The sequence below is a fragment of the Stegodyphus dumicola genome, chromosome 6 (assembly GCF_044657685.1).
Source record: "Stegodyphus dumicola isolate Sdum_Otavi_A_Nest chromosome 6, ASM4465768v1".
Lineage (NCBI taxonomy): Eukaryota > Metazoa > Arthropoda > Arachnida > Araneae > Eresidae > Stegodyphus > Stegodyphus dumicola.
Window position 1 is genome coordinate 124350911 of NC_140773.1, and position 22855 is coordinate 124373765.

Below are 22855 nucleotides of genomic sequence, written 5' to 3' on the forward strand. Positions count from 1 at the left end.
TGCATTCTGAGTTATAATATGAACGAAATATAATACTGTTAAGTGAGTGGTGTTCACATCCGATTTTTTAAACAGGTAACTCAAGAAATTTAAACTCACGTATAAAGCTAATTTATAATAAATCTTATTTCTTTCAAGTGTGACACATCAGTATATTTATCTTCGGTCATATTGAAATGAAATGAACAAGCAATTAAACATTAAAACACAAATTCACACCCTCAAATTAGTTCAATTATAACTTCTGACAATTAAACATTAATAAAAATAAAAACCACTTTCTCAGCTATAAATTGAGAAACAAAAAAATATTCAAATTTTTTCCTACGTAACATGACAGCTCAAGCTTTATAATTTAACATTTCCCAAAATCCTAAAGACTAATTATTAAAGGAAACGCAAAAATGAAAATAATATAACTCACAGTTTTGGAAACCCAAGGGTCCATTAAAGAATCTTGCCCTTTTAGGTCCACACATAATGGTCCTCGAAACGATCGCTGTTGACTGACTTCCAGAATTCGAAGATCGCCCTTACAAATATGATTACTGCAGGCAACTAGACAAAGGGAGGTGACCATCTGGATCTTCAAGACGAGGAATTCGGAATTAAATTGTGATGCAATCAAATCCAATCTGCGGCTGGGCAAGGGTATAGCGGGACCTACCTCCAAATCATAAGCCAACTTCGCCGACTCTCTCACAACGGGAGCCCGGACGAGCTCGGACAAGTTTCCGTAACCAGATTCTCAGAGATAATCAGCTTTAACCGAAACCGCGGTCGCCCCCCCCCCAACGGATCGCCGGACTAAGCTCTTCTCAAAAGTAGAAGAAAACTGGGCCAATTCTCACAAAAAACTCCGAGATAAGGCAATAAAGGGAGTAACGGGAAATTACTCGCCGGACAGTAACACGCCACAACCTGCATTACACGCCGTACGGTCCGCAGCAGCAAACCACGGGAACTGGTCATCACTGACCACGGCCGACCCCAAGGGGGGCCACCGTCAAAGAAGCAAACCCGCTGAAGCTCTGAAAATCTGCTAAACAAAATCTGCCAAAATATTGCTAAAAATATTGCTAAAAAATAAATAAAAAAATTGCCATGCTCTCGTGCAACGACTTAAGAAAACTTGTTTGAAACTCACAAAGAAACGCCTCTAATTCACCATTGGCTCAAATAATACTAAAAATTAGCCAATCTTAAGCAAAACGTGGACCTCTTCTAGCCACTAGAACAAAGGCAATAAATAGCTTCAAGAATTCGAGGAAATTCAGAACTCCTTACAAGATGACAGACCCTTTCTTTCCCGCGCAACGGAAGGAATGTTTCCAATCGTAATTCAGTTAAACTTGCGACATCCTTAAGTAATAAATACGTCATCCAGTTCTCTACTTCAGAAAGGCCGAAATACTTTATCTCCTTCACGCCCTAAAACATGTGGTCCACCTCGAGAAAAGAAGAAAATGCAGCTGAGCAGTCAGTCCGACCTCCTGACCCCCACGAGAAGCTGACTCGTGAGAAACAGAAACACACCCGCGCCCTCTTAACTGTAACACATCTTCAGTCAAACTCAAAAGAGCTTTACCGTAATTGAAGGAAAAGTTTAAACAATACTAAATATTATACCTTAGTTCTTAAATACGAACATTACAAATTCATTATTCACGATAAAATAAAGCGTAATAATTGTACACAACAAAATAATATATAACAATTTTCCGTAACACTTTTCACCCAGCATTATTAATCAAGCAGTTAAAAAATTGTCATCTGAACACACCAAAAGACACACTCTTGTTTTAGATTAATAAAATTCTGTTGTCATTCCCTTCTTTCCATCAATTAGCCATAAAATTGCACGTATTTTGCAGAAATTTAACTTTCGGGTCGTTTATTCTCCCATCAATAAAATTCCGAGTTCCATACTCAAGGACCCCATTCTGGATATGAATTCCTGGGGTATTTATAGGATTCCTTGCCAGTATGGTTTAATTTACATTGGCCAAACTAAGAGATCATTAAAATTTCGCGTTAAGGAACTTGAGGCATATGTTAGAAAAAAGGAAACACAGAAGTCTTCTGTTGCCCGACATTGTTGGTCCGAAAATCACACTTTCAATTTTTCTGCTGGCAAAATTATTCAATAAACATTTTCCATTGGTGAACTGGATTTTCTAGAGGCATTTCACATTCAAAAAATCTTTTTGCTCTAGTTAACGACCTTAATTCCAATGCATCTTTGCCTTCAGCCTTTCGAGAAATTATGTTTAATTCTGGTTTCTTCAACAGCTTATATTCTGTCTCGACTTTCTTATCTTATCTAATCATTATATCTTATCTCGTTCATTTGCGCTTTTGCAGCTGAGGATGATTGTTCGGTTAAAAGCATCGAAACTAGTTCTGTGAAAATAAAACGCTGATTTTTGTTGTTTGACTTCTAAATTTATATTTTTTCGGCGTGTTATTGTATCTTAATTAATAATTGGCTTAAAATTCATAAAGAAAGAATATTTGCCAATTTATAATATGCTAAACATCCATGTACTTTTTTCTAGTGTTTTACTGTTCCGTTATTATGCTTAATTGGTAAAGGGAAGAGACACATTTAAATTAAAACTGCCTTTGAACATTCTCCGTTTCATTTCAGTAATTTCACATTTTAGATCCCAAATGTGTGTTACGTACTCAAACAATTGGACACGTATAATTCATGTATACTTGTACGTATCAGTTTTCTTAATATTATTATTTTTGTTTTGTTGTGACTGTGGGAAAATTTTCCCATTATATGTTCGATAATTATAGTAACTCATATTTAATGCTCAAATAATATTCTTCTATGTTTGGTTGTCATCAATAAACATGACTATATTTTGACAAATAAAGCTTGAACTGAAACTCGAGACCAAGCACAAAAAACAAAAATCTTAACCACTTCACTAAGAAGAGACCATTGTTCTCATATTTAAAACCAACTTCTACTACAAAAGAAACATAAAAGACACTATTGGGATATTAAAATACATTAACAGATACATAAGACTAGATCTATTTTAAACTTTATATATTTTTGTACTTATATATTACTTTTACTTAAACGTTCGAATATAAGACAGCCTATTATGTAACGTATCTCGTATTTTGAATAAATTTTACAATTAAATATATATACATATTAAACTTATTCAATTAATGTGGTAAGGTAATATGCACAAAATATAATTGAATCATTCGGATACCATATTGTGAGATAAAGTAAAATGAATACATTCTTTGTCAAAGAAAAATAAAAGTATACATGATAAATGGCAAGAGTTGACAAATGTGACGTACGAATATGAATATTGCGAGACATTCAGGGAAATAATCATTTTATCGTTTTATTTTTAGATATTATGTAAGTTTGATTTAAACGTTAAAAATCAGTAAAACTTAGTTTTGCTGATATTTCTAAAAATACCCTTGATTGATACGCTTCAGCCTTTTACCGAATCTTTGACCTGAGAAAAATAAATTTTTCAATACCCAAGGAACTCATGATCACCCATAACTAATTTTACCTTATAACTGCGCAAAGTTAATAAGCCAGCCATTAAACTTTTTTATTACTTATTTTATTTTTAATTTTCGAAAGCAGTTATTAAGTTACTCATTTTGCTTGACACTTTAACAGCATTGGAAAAGCAAAATAAGTTTATACTTTTAATAAATTCAAGCAAAAATTAAAGCTAAGTGCTGTTTCCTCAAAATTAACTTTCCTCTCTAGATTTTGCGGTTACGTAACTGCTTTCAGAAAGCAAAATATTTTTATTGAATGCTTTAATAACTCTGAATATTTCTGCACAATATTGAATATTTAATCGTTTCTTTATTACCAAGTTGGCTTTGGCTATTGAAATTGCATCTATGCTAGTGATCATCGATACACTTTAAAACTAAAAAGTATGTTTTTTTGAAATTCAGAAAAATGCTTATTTAATAAAATTATATGTATTTAACCAGATCTAGAATCTATTATGAAACAGGTCAAGAACATGAATCGGTTTTGGAACTCTGATCATGTTTTGCATGTATGAGAATCTCTTTCACGCCTTACAGAGACTGCCAGTAGGCATGGTCAGTATTTGTAGACCCCTACAAGTATTATTAGATTCTTTCAGCATGGGAATATTCTCGTTGTATCGTTAAGTCAACATTTATTCAACAGAGGCAGAAACTGGTTGAATATTTATTTAAATTGCTTAATTAATCTTTTTAATAAAATACTGTATAAAAATTTTGCATAACTTTATTAAATACTTTTAGAGAGTATGATAATTTCTAAAGTATGATCCAATGAAAATATTTTTATTAATTAATAGTTAAATAGCAGTTCTCATTATTCAATATAATGAGAAATATATTCAGTACTTAAAAATTACACTCAATGTTATATTTATTAAATTGTATGCACATAATTTTATGCATATATCTTAAAACGTAATGCAAGAAGCAATTTATCACACGTAAAATCTTGCATTATTCTTTGCATGTGCTTTCATTAAATTTTTTTCTTCTTACGATTTAGTGCTAAATCCATTTGTCAGCGATTTGGTTTGCTATTATTGTTTTATAAATACAGAAATATGATACAGTGCACTCGAATATAAGAACAATCACGATTTGATATGATTTTGAAATTCTGTGATGGCATTCTTAATAGACGGCATTATTCAATACCTAAATTTATTTATATTGTCAAAAAAGAGGTTTTCGTCTGTGAAATGTATCGCCACTACATATTTCACAATTTAATTTTTAGCTTAAATTTGAATACAGACGTGTCTACATAAATTTCGATACGAAACTTGCGTCGATTCTTTAGTATATTAATACATTTTTAACAAAATACTTTTTCCTACTGAAGAAAAAGACACTGCTTTTTCTTAAAATATGTACAGGTAATTTTTAGATAGAAATAAAAATCATAACTATACTAAGCAGTAGTATGTTAGAGTTAAGTGAACATTTTACATTATTGTAGAATCGGTATTTACTGTCTAGGAATATGATGTTTGTAAACTTACTTCCGATGTGGCTGTCTAGGGGCTAATTAACTAGTCTGATTTATGTAAAACTTGAATATTTAATGAAACATGAATAGTTGCTACAAACTACAAAGTAATTACATACGTAGAAGGAAACAGATGAGATTATTTACAGATGAAGAGAAGGAATCGTATTTTATAAGCAAACATCTTTGAATCGTGTCATCGTCTTAATGGCGGAATCGTCTGACTTCTATCATCGGAAAAGTAAAAGATTTATTCTCACAGCTTGTCGCGTCATCCGATTATAATGAACGATGCCATCCCACAACTGCTCGTCCATCCTGATGAAATGCGGCCTCGCATTCTCGTAGCACCACATCTCATCTAGAGATCTGAAAAATAAAATTTAAAAAAACAAAAAAACAAAAAAAAAAAAAAAAAAAAAAAAGATTTTTAGTTACTATTGAGGGAAAAGTCGTCTTAAATGGTTTATTTCAGCCATCTTTTCTCATCATCTTAACATCTTCAGAAATAACGGCGTTAGCTCTTCTTAAATGCTCTTTCAGTGTTCGTTCATCTTGAACAGTCTATCTGAATACATGTATTTCACAAAGACGTCTTTCTTTGATGTTGTCTGGTACAATTCGTCTGGATTCGTCTTTACATACGTCTTAATATCGTCTGAATGCGTCTTCTTAGATACCGTCTGGATACGTCTTCTGAATGCGTGTAAGATATCTTCAAGATCCGTCATTCGAATGCGTCTTCTTAAAATCGTCTTCTTTAAGCCGTCTTCCTTCATACATTTCATCCTTAGACATCGTCTTCAGTCTTCTTAAATTAGTTCACGTCTTTAAAATAATAGTCCTTTAGTCAAATCGGGAGAAATTTGTCAACATGGGAAAAAGTCTATAATCAGAAATCATCAAAATCGGTATTTCATTGTTAAAGCCTTTCGGGTTTCTTCCTATATCTTCTGAATCTGCTTTTTCGCTTCTTTTTTCTCACCTTCTTTAGTTTCTTTTGTTCCGTCTTTGCTTTCTGTATCAACGTCGTTGTCGTCAGGTTTTCTGATCGACTTCTCCTTTTCAATCTTCTCCTCTTCGTTGGTCTCTGTAGATTCTTCGTCTCCAGCGACTTCTTTTCCTTCTTTATTGTAAGGTATTTCACTGAAATTGTTCTAGTAGAATTCGCATTTGATTCATCATCTTTAGCAACTGACTCTTCTTCGGGAAAATGTTTCTCTTCGGAATCTCCTTCTGCAGTGTCGTTTCTCCTCGTTGGCTTCGAAACTAATTGTATTGTGCTTGAGTTTCGTTTTTGTTTTTGTTTTTTTTATTTATCGTTTTCGTTTTTGCACTAATTCAAATTCATCTTTAATAGCATCATTTTCACTTATATCAGAATCTGCATCACTCGGGACGTCGTCAGAATTCACAATCAGGAAATCATTGCCACCTGCTTTGATTGTGGATGAGGTATCCAGTTTGATCACATTCTGTACTGTAACAGGAACTATACTAAAAGGATCAGTTTCTGGTTTTGGAAGTCAAAAACCATAATTAACAACTTTTTCAAATCCTTCTTCAGAACCATTTCATTGCAATAAGCATTCTTTTGCTTTTCAGAATCATTCTCAGATTTCTTGTTTTCTGCGATGGCACACATATTTGATCGAAATGAAGAACCATCGGTTTGGAATTCACCTTCAAATCTCTCTATAGGTTTGGTGCCAAATTCCGTTAACTGTAGATCTGCCGACTTAAGTTCAGGAGAACCTATCTTCTTATGTATATCTTCTCGGATTAGCGTTACTTGACTACCAGTATCTATTAAAGCATCAATCTGCAAATTACCCAAATTAACAGTTTTATACATTTCTTTCTGACAAGTCTGAGTTCTTGGAGTAACAGCTTTGGCATCTTGTATATTTTTAGATGATGTTTTCGAACAATCTACGGCTTTGTGTCCAAACAAATCGCATTTAAAACACTTAAATCCTTTACTCTTATTGTTACAAAAATTAGATTTATGACCTAAACTTCCACAATTAGAGGTATAGAGAGGTATAGAGTATTAGGTACAGAGCGTGCTTTATTTTGTGTGTTATTACTTGAATAACCCTTATTCTTCGTATCTGGAACGCGAATTTTCTCATAAATTTTTAATTTCTCTTTGAATTCAGAAATAGCTTTACAATCGTAAAAAACAATTTTGTTACTACTCTGATCTGGTATCCCATTCCTTACATAATCAAGAATTGATGAATCATCCACAGAACCGCGACTGGCTATTTCACGCATGGCAATTAAATATTCGGAAAGTGATTCACCAGGTTTTAAGAGTCGTTTCTGTAACAAATTATGAAGTTGTGCACTGTTTATTTTAGAACCAAATTCAGATAAAAGATTTTCTTTTAATTTGTCCCATGATATTATACCTTTCAAAGACCGAATAAATACTTTAGCAGAACCAGTAAGCAATTATTTAGCAAACACAATTTTCTGTAATTCCGATAATTTAAATAATTTAAAAGATTCTTCTAAATCACCAATGAAGAATTCAACTGGATATGTATCAGTGCCATTAAATTCAGAAACAGTTTCTAAGATATCACGAAAATGCAGGGAAGTATTGCTAGGCATTATAATGTTTTCATCCACTGAGTTATTTACGGGAGGTGATTCTGACCGAACAGAATTAATATCATCATTTTTATCAGAATCATAAACACTTTCGTTTTCCGATAACTCATCATCGTCATCACTTTCGGATTTTAAAAGCTCAAAATCACAAAGACTATTCAATATTAAATCACAGTTTTTATCAGGATTTGAATCATAATTAAGATGTAACAAATTACACACAGAAATAAAATCATTTGCATTAAGAGTTTTAAGTAATTTTTGTTTTGTTTCTTCAATATTAAAATCAGATGGAAAACCATAAAAGTTACGCAATCTAGCTCTCTATTTTTTCGATCACCCAAAGTTCCAAACACAGTTTGATGTAAAAGTTTAATTGACTTAGTAGGCCCAGTCTTTAAAGAATTTGAAATTCTAGGAATAGAATTTAAGGTAGTCATCTTAATTCACAGTATCATAGAACACTATTCTTAGAAGTAACAATGTGGAAATAATAGAAACAAAACTTACTTCTCTTATTTTCTACTATTCATAATGCTTCTTCCTAGGCTCATCGCGTCCCGAGCGCCCAAATCTGTAGAATCGGTATTTACTGTCTAGGAATATGATGTTTGTAAACTTACTTCCGATGTGGCTGTCTAGGGGCTAAAAAACTAGTCCGATTTATGTAAAACTTGAATATTTAATAAAACGTGAATAGTTGCTACAAACTACAAAGTAATTACATACGTAGAAGGAAACAGATGAGATTATTTACAGATGAAGAGAAGGAATCGTATTTTATAAGCAAACATCTTTGAATCGTGTCATCGTGTTAATGGCGGAATCGTCTGTCTTCTATCATCGGAAAAGTAAAAGATTTTTTCTCACAGCTTGTCGCGTCATCCGATTATAATGAACGATGCCATCCCACATTATTAAATCTAACATCAGTTTAAATTGAGTTCCCTGTAGCAATAACAAAATATCACCTTTTTTTATTAAATGAATGTTTCATTTGAATCCCCTTTTCTATAAACTTCGCGAAGTAAATGTCCTAGATTAACCATTTTAAATAAACGCACCTTTCGAAGCCTCATCGAGTTTATTTCCAAGTTAAGACACAGTTTAGTTGTAATACACGAAGTTATAAAAATTTCTGAATAAGCTGTAATTGAATGTTACAATACTAATTTTTCATTATTTTCTTATAGGATTTCCTCTACACAAATTGCAAAAATCCATTCTTCATTTAAATGTATACGATTGGGATAGATTCAGCCGGGATGACCCAATTGGGGATGTATATCTTCCTCTGGCGCAAGTGGATTTAACTCAAAAACCTACGTTTTGGAAGTCGCTCAAACCAGCAGAAACTTGTAAGGTATGTTTTAAATGCCTTGCTTTATTTTCCTGTTTCTGATACAAAATCAAAAGTATGCATCAGATGCTGAAACGAAGTATGCATTAGTTGCAATCGTTTGAAAGATATTGATGAAAGTGATCTGCATTTAATCTTTGGAGAAAATAAGTGCTACCGAGAAACAGCATTACTTTTGTCCTCCTGAATGTGTGATTTGTAGAAAAAATATAATTCCCATTTTACTTTATGACATATTTAGTAGTCTTGCAAGGAGCATCTTGAATTAGTAAAACTGCCGTAATCTAGGAAAAAATTAATACTATTTCAACAATATAACTTAGGTCTCTTCCACTACAATGAATACATATAAGCAGCTTTAACACTAAAATGTTTTACTTCGCAAAGGTTTTATCAATTAACAAATTGCATTAATTAGATAAATAGCTGAAGAATTGCCGATCCAACAAATTATAGACAGAATTTTATCGATAAAATGTAATTCAGAAATAATTCAAAAACTTTAGTCGATAATACAACAATACGATCCGAAACATATATTATAATTCTAAATTTTTATTGAAAAGAAAACGATATAAGTAACACGATCTCAATGAAGGTTTGTGAAATTGGGATTGTAAAGTTGCATGACGACTGAATGCGCTTGCTGAGCGTCTAGGTTTTACATAAATGAGCTTAAAAGACAAATAATAACAATAAATAATATGATAAGTAAATTATCCGAGATACAATGCGAGTTTTTGCTGAAAATGTTCTTTATTTATGACATAAAGTAACGGAACAACAGTATATATGATTTGTTTGAAGTATTTGTATAAACTTTCATTTCTAAGTTCATTTACATCTAAATTACAATATTTTATTACAATATAATTTAATTATTGTAATATGCATGTTAATATTGATGCTGTATATTTACATTAGATCTGCAAATGTAATGTATGCAGATCATCTATTTTATGCAGTAAAAAGAACGCAATCTCCGTTTATCGTTTAAACGTCTTTAGAATTCCCTTCTTGAAACCTAAAAGTATTTCCTACTTTTATACGCAAGAGCTTCTGTCAAAAACAGAAACGTTGATCGTAAAAAATGCAATGTGTATTCTGAAGCATAGAAAAAATCTATTTAAAATGCTTTAAATAAAATATAAAATCTCCAAAAAAATTAGAATAAAGAAGAATTATACCGAAGTCCATAAAATTATAGAAAAAGAAACATCCCTACCATTTACTTACATGTCAATAAAATGCTTAGTTAAGCGCATATTTAAAAATATATCAGATAAAATGTTACTTTTTGTATTTTTATTGTGTAGAAAAGAATACTTTTCAGGAGAAAATCTTCTTCCGCTTGGAAAAGTTTGGATCTCGTTTATTTTCTAGACAGATGAAATCCACTTTTTATGACAATTTCACGCTTTTCTGATTATCATTTACTGTTTGCTTCAAAATTTCAATTACACATCAGGTCAAAAATATTAAATAAAAATCGAAGAGAAATAAAGTGATGCTTTGTTTTTTTAATTCTACTAAAAAAGTGTATTCTCTCAAAATTTTAATTAGCGAAAATGGAAGATTCTTTTATATTTCAACAACATAATAACATTTTATTTATTTTTTTTACTTTCATTTTTGTTGTCTTTTAAAGTTTTCAAATATTATGCACATATATTTGCTTTCAGGTAATTATACAAGATGCTAATTACAAATGAGCTGAAATATATACTGTTGCGCTTCTCTTTTCTGACCCCTGTTTTTACATTATTCTTTTCCTTCACGTTCGTACGGGTTTCGTGTGGATTTAGAGTGAATAACGACGACACTTGATGAAGTATCGAAACACACTTTATTTGCCGGTATTAATCAGTACAGCTCCAAAACACGTTTTACAGTCGTTGATGAACTACTATAAACACGCTGACACGATCAGCGACACAGCCTTCAGGTTATCAGGCTATCACGGTGGAGACAGCTTCACTGCAAAGCACAAGAGTACAGCTCTCGACTCTGCTCGGTCGTTCTCGGAACTCTGCGTACTCTCGAGGCTCTCCACGCTACAATTTGCGATGCACTCGATGACACACAGAGCACGGCTCCCGACTCTTCGATTCAGTCGTTCCCGGAGCTCAACACGCTCTCTCGACGATGCACTAACCGCGATACACTAAGAGACTGCTTCGGTGAACTCGACGACCCACTCGGCACTCGCTGCTCCATCAAGTCCGCAGGGATTGACTCGCTAGACGAGACACCAACTCTATACTGACTATCTTGCACTTCAGACGAGACAGTCTGACTCGCCCTCTCGACGAGGCACACACTCTGAGACACACTTCACACTGACTGCGGACCAGCAGGGTTTATATAGCATTAGACTTGTGTTCGAGAACATTCTGGGCTGAACTGGTCAGAATTCGTTCCAGAAGGTTCTCCATCCGTCTATGGTATAACACCAATTTTGTCGCCACATGTGGCCAAATGGGCGATTCTTCGCCAAATGTGGCAACCCTGCCAACCTAAAACTGCTTTGCGGGGAAGCCATCTTACCACGCCTGTACATTTCGTAATAATACATTTTCATACAATGTGACGCTTCAAAAGGGAGTTGAAGTCAATGCTAAATACAAGGGAAAAGAAATAACCATATGCCATAAAATCTGAGAATGATAATTATATTTGAGAACGAAAATCATGAAAGTTGTAGAGAGTCAACTAAGGCAGCCTCTGTAGCTTCGTAATACGCAGGCTGATTAAAAAGACCTAAAAGACTTTAGTGGTAGGCGAAACTGGCTGCCGTGTCATTGAGCCCGGATTCGAATCCCGGAGGAGGCACAGATGTTTTCAAGTGTCTGTATGGCACAATGGTGCTGAAATACTGACAAGCCGGAAGAACTTTCGAATTTTTTCGAGTAGGAGAAAAGGAGTGGAAGACCATCGGATCCGTCCCCCGAGTGCTTTTCATTCAAAACTGGGGAAGTTTCACAGTTAGTTCGGTGGAACAATGTTAAAATTCGGATGTCCTATTTTCTTCTACATCTATCTATAAGCCATAAAGATTCATATCCGCATTATATGTGTGAGTAGAAAACGCTATATCATGAGGGTCTGAGCGTCATCGACACCAATTGAATACTATTGAAAATTTTTAAATAAGGAAGAGGGCGTATGATTTACGAATTTATTCTATAGTGTCCTCAAAAACAGAAAGAACCATTAGTTCCTTTGTCCTTAATCGTTCAGAAGGTAATTTGAAATGGATATAGACTCTTGAAAAATCTTTTTTTTTTTTTTTTTTTTTTTCATTTCATGCCATTCAACATGATCACGGACGATTCAGGAACGAATTATGACTATATTTAAGAGAACCATAGAAAACTCATATTATTAAAAAAGGATATTAGAAATGAGATTTCATGGCAATAGTATCAATATTATTTACAGCACTGCAAGTCAAATTGCTAGCATTACATGATGGAAGCAGTAGGGGTCAGAAAACTACAACTAACGCGGATATATGTATAAGGTTCAACATACAGAAAAATTTTGTCAAATAACGCTTTTAATTTGCAGTATAGTCAAAATGATAGTGTGGAGCTTCTTTTATTTTATTTATTTATTATTTACTTTTTTGCTCAAAAGACCGATTTCATTTTGACCCTGGACAATGGGTGCCAAACTGGATCGCATGAAGGATGCAATAATAGGCTCGTAGCGATGGATCGAATTGAAACCCATTTAAAAGTTTCGAGCTCGTTGAAGAGACTGTCTTTATAAAGTAATTATGATATTCAACTTACCCAATAGATGGTACTTTGTTGTTCCTCATTTGCACTCAAGATTTCTGTTTAATGCCTGAAATATTTTGGACTATAGAAATATGCTTTCCGGTTTTAGAGTCAACATGTCTATGCAAGAAACTGCAATCAAGGAACATCACTAAGTAGTTACAGCTATTATAGCTTATATAGGGTTATGGATTGTACAGAACAAATAATTTATGAGATGAAAATTGCTTGTTTGTTTAGTTCATGATAATGTTAACTATTTTGTACATGAAAGAGCAAAAAGAAAATCCTATAATTCTTATAAAAATAAAATCTAATTTCTGTTCAGATGACTATGTAACTTTAGAAAATCTTCGCACTGATACCTTTATATAAACATACAACTGAATTGATTAATTGTTATTTAAGAGTATAGATCCCTTCATTATTCAACATATTCGCCTTTCCTTTCTCTTCAGTTCTTTTCTTGGAGGTCAACAAATTATATTTAAGGAATGAAATGCATAAATATATCTATTAATTGTTTACAATCTTACGTGTGTTCTTTTATTTAAAGTTAGTGCAATATGTTGAGGTAATTCATTTCAAAACATCATCACATTGCATTTGTGATGCAAAAATGTAAAAAAAAAAAAATTGAAAAATTGTTTCAGAATTATTCCCAGAACTTATAGTTTATTATGGTAAAAAATATGAACTTAAGAAAGAGAATTGAAATTACAGTTATAAAATAGGAACTGATTAAATTTATTTAGGGAGTAATGACGTGACAGATACAAACTAATATTAGATAAAGCTATAAACAAATTCATTCGAGAATATCAGTCCGTTTCTTAGTTTTGTACCTTTTTTAAAAAATCAGTACTATAAGAGGACATTTTGCTGCAATTTATGCATGAAAATTTAATCTTTTCTGATTCTTATCTATTCAAATTTATTCTTAGGATTTCAAATGAAATAGAAGCCTGATTTCGAACTAAAACCTGTATTTGTCATAAAGTTTACCAGTAAAAAAATAATTTTAAAGAACTTTCATTATGAAAGAGAAATTATATCCGGTTTGTTAAAACTTTTATTTATTTTCTTTCTCTTTTGTCGTTAAGTTGGTTAGAGGATACGACTTTGTTAAGCACTTAAACTTTCTCTCCTCAAAACTCTTCTGGAGAAGTTCGTGATAGGAGAAAGGTAAAAGATCCTCGGTTTCTGTTACTAGGATGCTCCCTTTTGATCAAAATTGAATTGGACGTGCTATCAAAATTAAGTTCCCAGTCCCTTCGTCAATGGCAGATTTTTCTTACGAACCACCATGATGACAATTCATGAAGTTGCTCTTACGTCCAGTCGTGAAGTTAAGGGGTAAATGAAAACTGGTTTATACCTATAAAGTCCATACTAGCTCAGAATATAAGTAACTAGAGAACAACTGCTGCAAGAGCGGAATGTTTTTTGACGAACTACTTACTACATTGGTTCCTTTTCAAGTTTCGAAATATATTCAAAGATAGATGGAACAGCAGGTGTTAGAAAGTTGGCAGCAGTGAAACGAGAGAAAGAATGCTACCAATTCAGCTTAGGGAGTTTAGTTGCTATTTATATTTGTTCTCATTATTTAAATTTAAGTTTTGGTTCCCAAATATAGAATTATTATTGACTGAAACTGCTTCTTTAATGTTATGTAAGAATCATATGACAGTAATTAATTTTAAAATGAAGCAGTTTTTAGAGATTTATTGAAGGCAATTATTATTTTAGGATATAAAATGAAAACGCCAAATTGAAGTTAAATGTGATATATATATGTAATATGAAAAGTGCTTAAATCAAATTTCCGCTTTTAATTTGCAATACTATCTTAACTGCTCTCTTTAATTTGGTTATATCCCTTTTTTGTCATAAAACTAGAAACTTCTCATAATAAACCTCTCTAAAATACGCAGGCCTTTTTGGTTCTTTTATAGCCAAGGTTGAGCTTTAGTTTAATGTTGAGTACTGCGAATTTAGATATATTTTTTATAGTGATAAGAATTTTCCAGGCCGATTTATGAGGCTGTAAGGTTTATCCTAAGTTGTTTACAGTTACGTTTTTAGTCAAGGCTAATATCCGTCGCTTCTAATTTCAGTTTACAAATTTTCTGCCAGAATATGTTTTCAGAATCTCGGTTAAATGCAAATGAAGGAAGAGCAGTACTTAAAGGTGAAGTTCTACTGACTTCGTTAGAGAGCCAGAGATTCTGACTAACACGCATCCGTCTTTTGGCTACACTCTATTTAGCTATTATTACGCTCGGCCGTATTTTAGCCCTTGATAGCTTCTCCATTTAGTTAGCGTTTAAGGGGCAACTTCTGTAGAATTTTGATAGCTTCGGTTACATCTTTTTAGTTAAACATTAGATAAGTTTTAGTCCTTAGTATTCTTGAGTTGAAGCCCAAGTGGAGGCTTTTATGTACACCCTGAGAAAGGGCCATCTGTGAACTTTATTTTGAGTAATAAAGGGTAATTAAACCCTTCTCAAGTTTACGTGTCTGTCTACTGAACTAAAACGATTATTCGCTTAGCAGTTCGCTAGGTTCGACAGATTTAGCTGTAAACTCTAGGTTGGAACAATACACAAAGCAAATAAGATCTCGGGTAGTATGGTCTTTGAGTACTACGTCATTAATAGTTAAAAAAGGGACAAATAGTAGTACACTCTGCCTAGGAACAGTATATGTATTAAATTTCCCTATTGCATTATTATATACATTATTTTTATTTTTGTATTGAAAAGAGCTTGAAATAATTAATGAAATAATTTTCGAGGAAAAGGAAATCCCATTTTGCGGTTAGTTTATATATTTTGAACAGATATTAATATATGGTATTTTTCTGGGAGACCTGTTGTTAAACTTTTAATAATAATTTTATCATCTGTTTGCCGAAATGTGATTATCATTATCGTTAAAGTTGCATGCTTGTTGCATGCCGTATGCTTTGCATTCTGTATGAGTGGATGTTGTATGCATCATTAAAGTTGTATGTTGACTGAAAAAAGAGTTAAATTAAATATTTTCGGAGCTAGAGAAATATGTGAGGTACATTTCTTCTTCTTTATTAAGATTCTAATCTTCTTTATTAAGATATTCGTGAATATATATCGATAAGGCTTCGCCTTTTAAAGATTTTGTTAATATAATCTTTCTATTTTTCAGAAATGTTTGTAAAACAACGGTTCACACAGATATTTATCAATAGGTTAATTTTTAGTGGAATCAAAAACAGAGCATTAAATTTTCCTTTACGCAAAGAAACAATTTCGGATTTGTCTTCTTATACTTTAAAGGTGATCTAGTAATAATTTATAACTATACAATATTTATAATTTATCGGAAATAAAACTTTATAATGTTATCATAAACAATGCAAAATGAAATTATAACTGAATTAGTCACCCTAAACTGTATTAAAAATTTCAACATCAATCTATATGTACTAGAGAAAAAAATTACAAAAATTATCTCAAAGTTTGCGAAATATTTTTTTCTTTTGAAATTTTTCTTTTCAAAAAAGCTAAATGTTTCTAATGTTGACTTGCGAACACGCAATAATATCGTCAAGAAAATGGAACAGCTCGGTTGTAGATTTTTTTCCCTTTGTACGTCAATGTACGCATGTATAAAGACACTTGAACTAATCACTTTAGTTCGAACAGCTGGAAATATAATTCCGTAAACAAATTTTGTTTTGAGAAACGAAGTGTAAAAATATCTTGTTTGACGTGAAAGCACAGTACAGGCCCATATATCCTGTTCGACTGATAAAATATAACAATTTAGAAGTCTGAAATATTTGTTGCCATAACCAATACTTTTTTTTATTTTCGTTGACAGAAATTTTATATGCCAGCACAGATAAACTGACGCAGTAAGTCATCCTGTTTTTGGAGAAATAATTCGATATACCTTAGAGAGTTTTGAAATACTGTACTCTTAGCAAAGTTTTGCTGCAAGCGTTTGCAGTTGGCAGGAACAAAGCGAAAGAGAGAATGTTTCGTATAAAATATGAAAGTTTTATTCATATTGATTTAGATTCTCTTCAGATTTTCTCCTATCGGCTGAATTTGTGTTCAGGTTCCCAAATCTGAAACTATTATCGGAAGTACTTGCCCCTTTAGTATTACGTAACAATTATATAGTAATTAATTCGAATGACGCAGTTTATATATATTTATTATGAGCACTCACTATTTTAGGACAGAAAGGAGAGACAACGATATTAAATAGTTGAGAATATATTGCACCTTATAATTAGAATTTTGATTTGCATATTTTATTGTCTTAGGTATTTGTGCGTGCGTGCGCTCTTAAGTTAATAGGGGCAAAAGAAAGAAAATATTAATCACTACCAATTCCAATACACATACAATATTATAGACTTCTTCCTAAAGATTGCAACATCACCGACTGAAGGCAAGTTATGTAACTCTTCGTTAATCTTTTGAACACAATTTTGTATTTGCATCTGAACTTCCCTTAACGTTCCTGGTATATGCTATAAAACTGTCTTCTTTCGATCCTTTGTACTTTGTCTTATGTACGTTAGGAATATTCCCACGTAATCGAACACGGCTTGCTATCCGAAACGGTGCTACTTTGGTAGACGGTTGCACGGATTTTTGGCGATTTACCTTGGCGCAATTGTTGACGCGGTTTTATAATCGTCAGCCATCTTGAAAAACGCCGTTTTTGCATTATTTTGTACTAGTAAAGTATTCGAAACTTAAAAAAAAAATAAATATCGCTAAAAAAATAAATATCAATTAATTTTTTGTTGAAAACGTTGTTTTTTAGAGGTAGCAGGCAAATGTAAATGAATACATTTACTATGAGTATAAAATACTAAAGAAAGGTTAAAGTGTATTTAATTATAGCAAAGCACACTAGGGCTATCTGCCTAGGAGGAGGGATGCCTTCGTGGAGGACTTTCTAAGGGAAACTGGCTCGTATACACGTTACACATGAGGAAAACCACGAAAACGCCAATGCAGCCAGCCCGTTTGCGGGATTCGAAACTCGAACCGAGCTACCAGTGTTCAGCGACTTTACCGCTGGGCCGCTGGTGGGCCTAAAGAAAGGTTGAATTATTACTTTCATATAGCACAGAAATAGAATAAAAATACCACTATAAAAACATTGCGCCAACGTTTAATTGGATAAAAATATTACGTAAATTCAATATCGAATTAAAAAACATCATACCAACGTTTAAAAGAATTAAAATATTACTTAAATAGTTCAAAATAAGTAAATAAGTACGCTTCGTATACTAGAGCTAAAATGGCAGATATTAGTTTATTGTAGGTAAAAAAGGAGGAATGTGTAATATTTTTCTTACCGTTACAGCGGTTATTTCTTCCAACATGACCACAATATCATATACGGCCGTCCTCAGAATCGGCTCTTCTAACGATCTTCATCTGTGATCTACATTTTTGCACTTCACTGAAGAAGCAATTAGCAAGGTTTCCTTCAAAACATTAAAATAAATTTCTTCTGACCCTTATAACAATTTATAAATAAATCTTTGATTAGGAAAGCCAGGCTGGCCAAAATTAGGTCTCAAAAGACAATTTTTTTATTCCGATACCAATAATTCTTGGTACTTACCAATAAGAACATTCATCTTTCAAAGAGACATTTTTGAAAGAATTCGAAGATATGAATTAAATTTTAAAATGGCGCGGTAATGCACAAATTTTCAGTAACCAATCAGGGAGCTGATTACAGCTCGTTAATGCACAAATATTCTATAGCCAATCAGAGAGCTGATTACATCACGCCTAGAATTAAAATTCTTTAAATAATCATACATAATAACGTCATTTAAAAAAATGCAAAATTAAACTGTATTTTAATATTTAACAGCCATAAATAATGTTTAAAACATTAGATTAAATTTATAGATATTAAAACCAATTACTTTTAAAGTAAGGTGACGTCATTGATTGCATCATCCACAACATAAAACTTCATAAAATATCATAAACAATAAAAGTTTTATTTAAAATAAAAATACAAAATTAAATTGTTTTTTAATATTTAGAAGCCATAAATAATATTTAAAACACGGAATTTATGCATAATAAAACGCGTTATTTTTAAAATAAAATGACAACAAAGTATCGGATACCATAAATAACTTATCCAGCAAAGGGTTTACCATAAGTCGTATTACTCGCCAAAAGAAAAATCGCCAGAATCCGTGCAACCGTCTACCAAAGTAGCACCTCCGAAACTGTTAAAGAGAGAGGAAAATGACTTTAACGGGTGGGTTAAAAATTGTAAAAAAGAGTATTATTTTAACATAAGCAGTTTGCTGACATATTAGGGAACGAATATGCTGATTATGAAATTTACCTCCTTATAAACCAGTTCCGTTAAACAATCCAAAATAAGCTGCAGAACAAAAAATTTTCGTTTTGACATTTGTTATTTCCTTTTCGTGTAAAACAGCTTTCAGCATAATATCTGCGACTGTCTTCGTTATAATTTCTAAAAATGTCTATTAATCGTGTTTTGAAATATGTAAAATCATTTATAACTATAGCCATTTCGTTTTTTTTTCAGATTTAACTGTAATAATTAATGAAAAAAATTTCAAAATTACTTTAACTATGGGTGCATGATCATCTATCATACTCCAGATAAAACATTCAATAATTTACATACTTATTTTACGATTTGAGGATGGCCTAAACGAAAAAAAAAAATATACGCATTTCATTTTATTTCACAAATAATAATCATGGAGCAGAATAAAATAAATTACTGACGGGAAATGTCACGTAAACAGATTGCGAATTTTTACAAGCTTAGAGTAATCGAACAATGAAATTTATACGTAAATTTTAATTTTTTATACAAATTAAAAAATAAGGCAACGAGGCAGATCTAACAGAGTTATTCAATTAAAAATAAAAACCTCGTTTTACCTGAAGTGAATTATTTTCATATTTAATGCTTAAGAAGATATTATGGAAATTAGAGAAATTATACAGAAATTTAAAAAATACAAATAAAATATGAACAAAAATGTTAAGAATGAAATATTCAAGTAAAAGGACATCTAATAAATTTAATATTTCATATCTCGTTATTAAAAAAGTCACCTAAAAATTCCTTGTTAATGGTAATTGAATTCAGAATTAAAAGAAGCTTAAAAAAAGTGAAATACGGCACCTTCCTTCCTTAGTTTCTTCTAAAACCATGCAAGGAAATTAATGTAATAAAGTTATTTTTTTTTCAGCATTGTGAGTTTTGCCTTAATTATTGAATGCGCAATGTAAAACTTTGTGTTAATTATTTAATTCAAATAATAAGATATTTTTACTGAATGAACTAAAACATTTAAAGATTACATGTAAAATATATAGGCATAAATTATTTTGAAAAACTAAACACTTTCTTCAAGTATTAAAACTTTCTAAAATATATTTTCTATATATATTTAATGGAGAATAAAATGGTTTTCGTTATGAGAGCTTACAAGTTTTTATCTACCCTCTTCTTTTCTTTTTAACTTGATTTGGTTATTTTTCCGATTTTATTCAGTGATATTTCATAAATATATTCTAGAATACCAAAAACGAAATTGATTCAAAGTATAAAAAATTATTATCTAGGCAAAGCTAAAAATCAAATTGTCACTGGAAAGTACCACAATAAGGGCACACAATTATTTTAATGGTAGATTTTTTTAAACAGTAACTTCGTAAATTATATATTTTTTATGGATGGGTGACAACAAATTTCGGAAATAAATGGAAGATCTACTGCAAATGGCGTGTTAACAACTTCCTGTGGCACCACAATGCGAACCTTACACTTAGTAGCGGATAGTAAGTTTTAAAGTAGTGAAAGCTGATAATTGATAGTTGGGAGTAAGCGAGGGCACGAGTACTTCACCTTGGGGTTAACAAGTGCTGCTCTTCGACTACAACTTTCCGCGAGTTAAACAATCAGTATTTCTACAGCAGCAGTTCTTGAAGAGATTCGTGAGAATATATTTGTGTATTTGTGTAATAATACCTGTTTTCAAGTATTAAAAATGTGGATATTTTCCATCAAATATTTAATTGGAACAAAATACCTTTACATCAACGTTCGCAGAAGATCCATGCTATGTGTGCGAAACTTGAAATGTTCGATTTTGGCTGATAGATGGCGTTAGTATTATGTTTTGAATAAATAATATATGAAAATATATCATCCATAGTACCTTAGTTCGTGTTATGGTGCAAACGGAGGTATGACATCTGTTGACAATTCAACGCGATATTTCACTTTGAGTAATTGGCATGGAGAAAGAATCTCTCTTTTTATTAGAAGTATAGCGCAATGAGGCTTCAACCATCGCATTAGGTGGATTTCGTATCTTTTAAATTCAGCTGTTCTTTCGTATCAAAATATTATGGTAACACAGGCAATTTAACTTAACCAAAGTTACACGGTAGCTTATCTATGAAACATAAAGAATAGGCATTCCATCAATGATTCTAATAGAAGTGTTTGCGTTCAGATGGTTCTTATTTTGATCAAATAGAACTGCTTTACAAGCACTTTCAGCGAAATATTTGAACATAGGACATTGTGTGAGTACCCAAGTAGCACAGCAACGTCGTAATGGCGTTGCAAACTCGTCGCGGATGTCGTTGCAAAAACGTTGCAATATGTCGTCTTTAAGACGCCCAGATGTCCGCGAACATCGACTGTTTTGCAACGGTTGCAAAGACGTCTTTACTACGTCTTTGCAGATGAGGTTTTTGTCGCATAGACGTGGTTTTGCATTTTGGTTGTGAAAGCATCGTATCACGACGTCTTAAAGACACCTAAATGTTCGCCAAATTCCACCTTTTTGCAACAGTTATGAAAATGTCATTGTTATGTCATTGTTATGTCCTTGTGTTACATATTAATTTATGCAGAAAAATAAGCTTAATGATTAATATAGTTCTCTTCTTTTTAAAATTTTGTATTCCTCGTATTTATCTAAACTTTAAATATTTTATCATTTCCTGAAAACCAGAAGATAATACAATTTTTTCCTCTGTAGACTAATATGCATAATTAATAATAGCTTTAATTATTTTCAGTACTTTAAACTATAGTTTCTAACTGTCTCTTTAGAATAAATATGTATAATTAATAATAGCCTTAATTATTTTCAGTACTTTAAACTATATTTTTAAAATAACTTAAATTCTAAGTTACGATTATTTAAGATTTCATAATTTTCCTTGAGTGACAGTAATTATGAAAATGGTTAATTATAAATATATAACATTAATAGTAGATTTTTAAGTAAATAAAACTCAATTAGACATAAATAAAAGTAAAGTTACATATGTGGGTAAAAAAAGAGAGTTTCTGATAACAGCATTATCACATTTATTTCTGTTAAATCTCAGAGGCATTGAAAATTGCCCCTGTCATGATAAATTAGTCAGTGGTTCTTAAGGTAACATAATCAGTATACTACCTGAAGTCTAAATTTATTCGCGTTTCACAATAAAAATTATAACCATTAACTTTTATATCTCCAAGATATGCAAATGAAGGACAGTATAAAGTTGTTAATAAATGTGATAAACATATTTCATACAAAAATATACCTAAATTTAATAACTTCTCATATTCATATCTAAAATTCAATAATAAGCTAACAAACAATATACATGACGGCACTATTTAAGAAAAACATGAAACAGTAGTGTTTGAAAGTATAAATAGCAGTAGGAAGGTAACAGAACTAAAATTTCCAATTAATAAAAAAGAATATATTTGTGTTTTTAAGCAGTAAGTAATTAAAAGTGCAATAATTCTGGATTGCAGTATTTCCTAGTAATGCTGATGTTTCTTAATACCATTTCTTTCGATCATATGTAAATGTATTTATCTGTTTTTAGTTTCTACATTTTCGAATAGTGCTAGATTACGATGACCATTTCAGGCACTTTTTATGATCAATAACTTTCCTTTTAATACTGTACACAAGTA

General features: G+C 31.8%; 1 protein-coding gene across 1 annotated transcript in view; it reads left to right on the forward strand.

Moving 5' to 3' along the window:
• Syt7 (Synaptotagmin 7) overlaps positions 1–22855 on the forward strand; it is a 476147-nt gene that overhangs the window by 341788 nt on the left and 111504 nt on the right. Inside the window, exon 6 of the mRNA XM_035359362.2 lies at positions 8872–9041. Coding sequence (XP_035215253.1) covers positions 8872–9041 — 170 coding nt within the window. The remainder of the gene's footprint in view (positions 1–8871; positions 9042–22855) is intronic.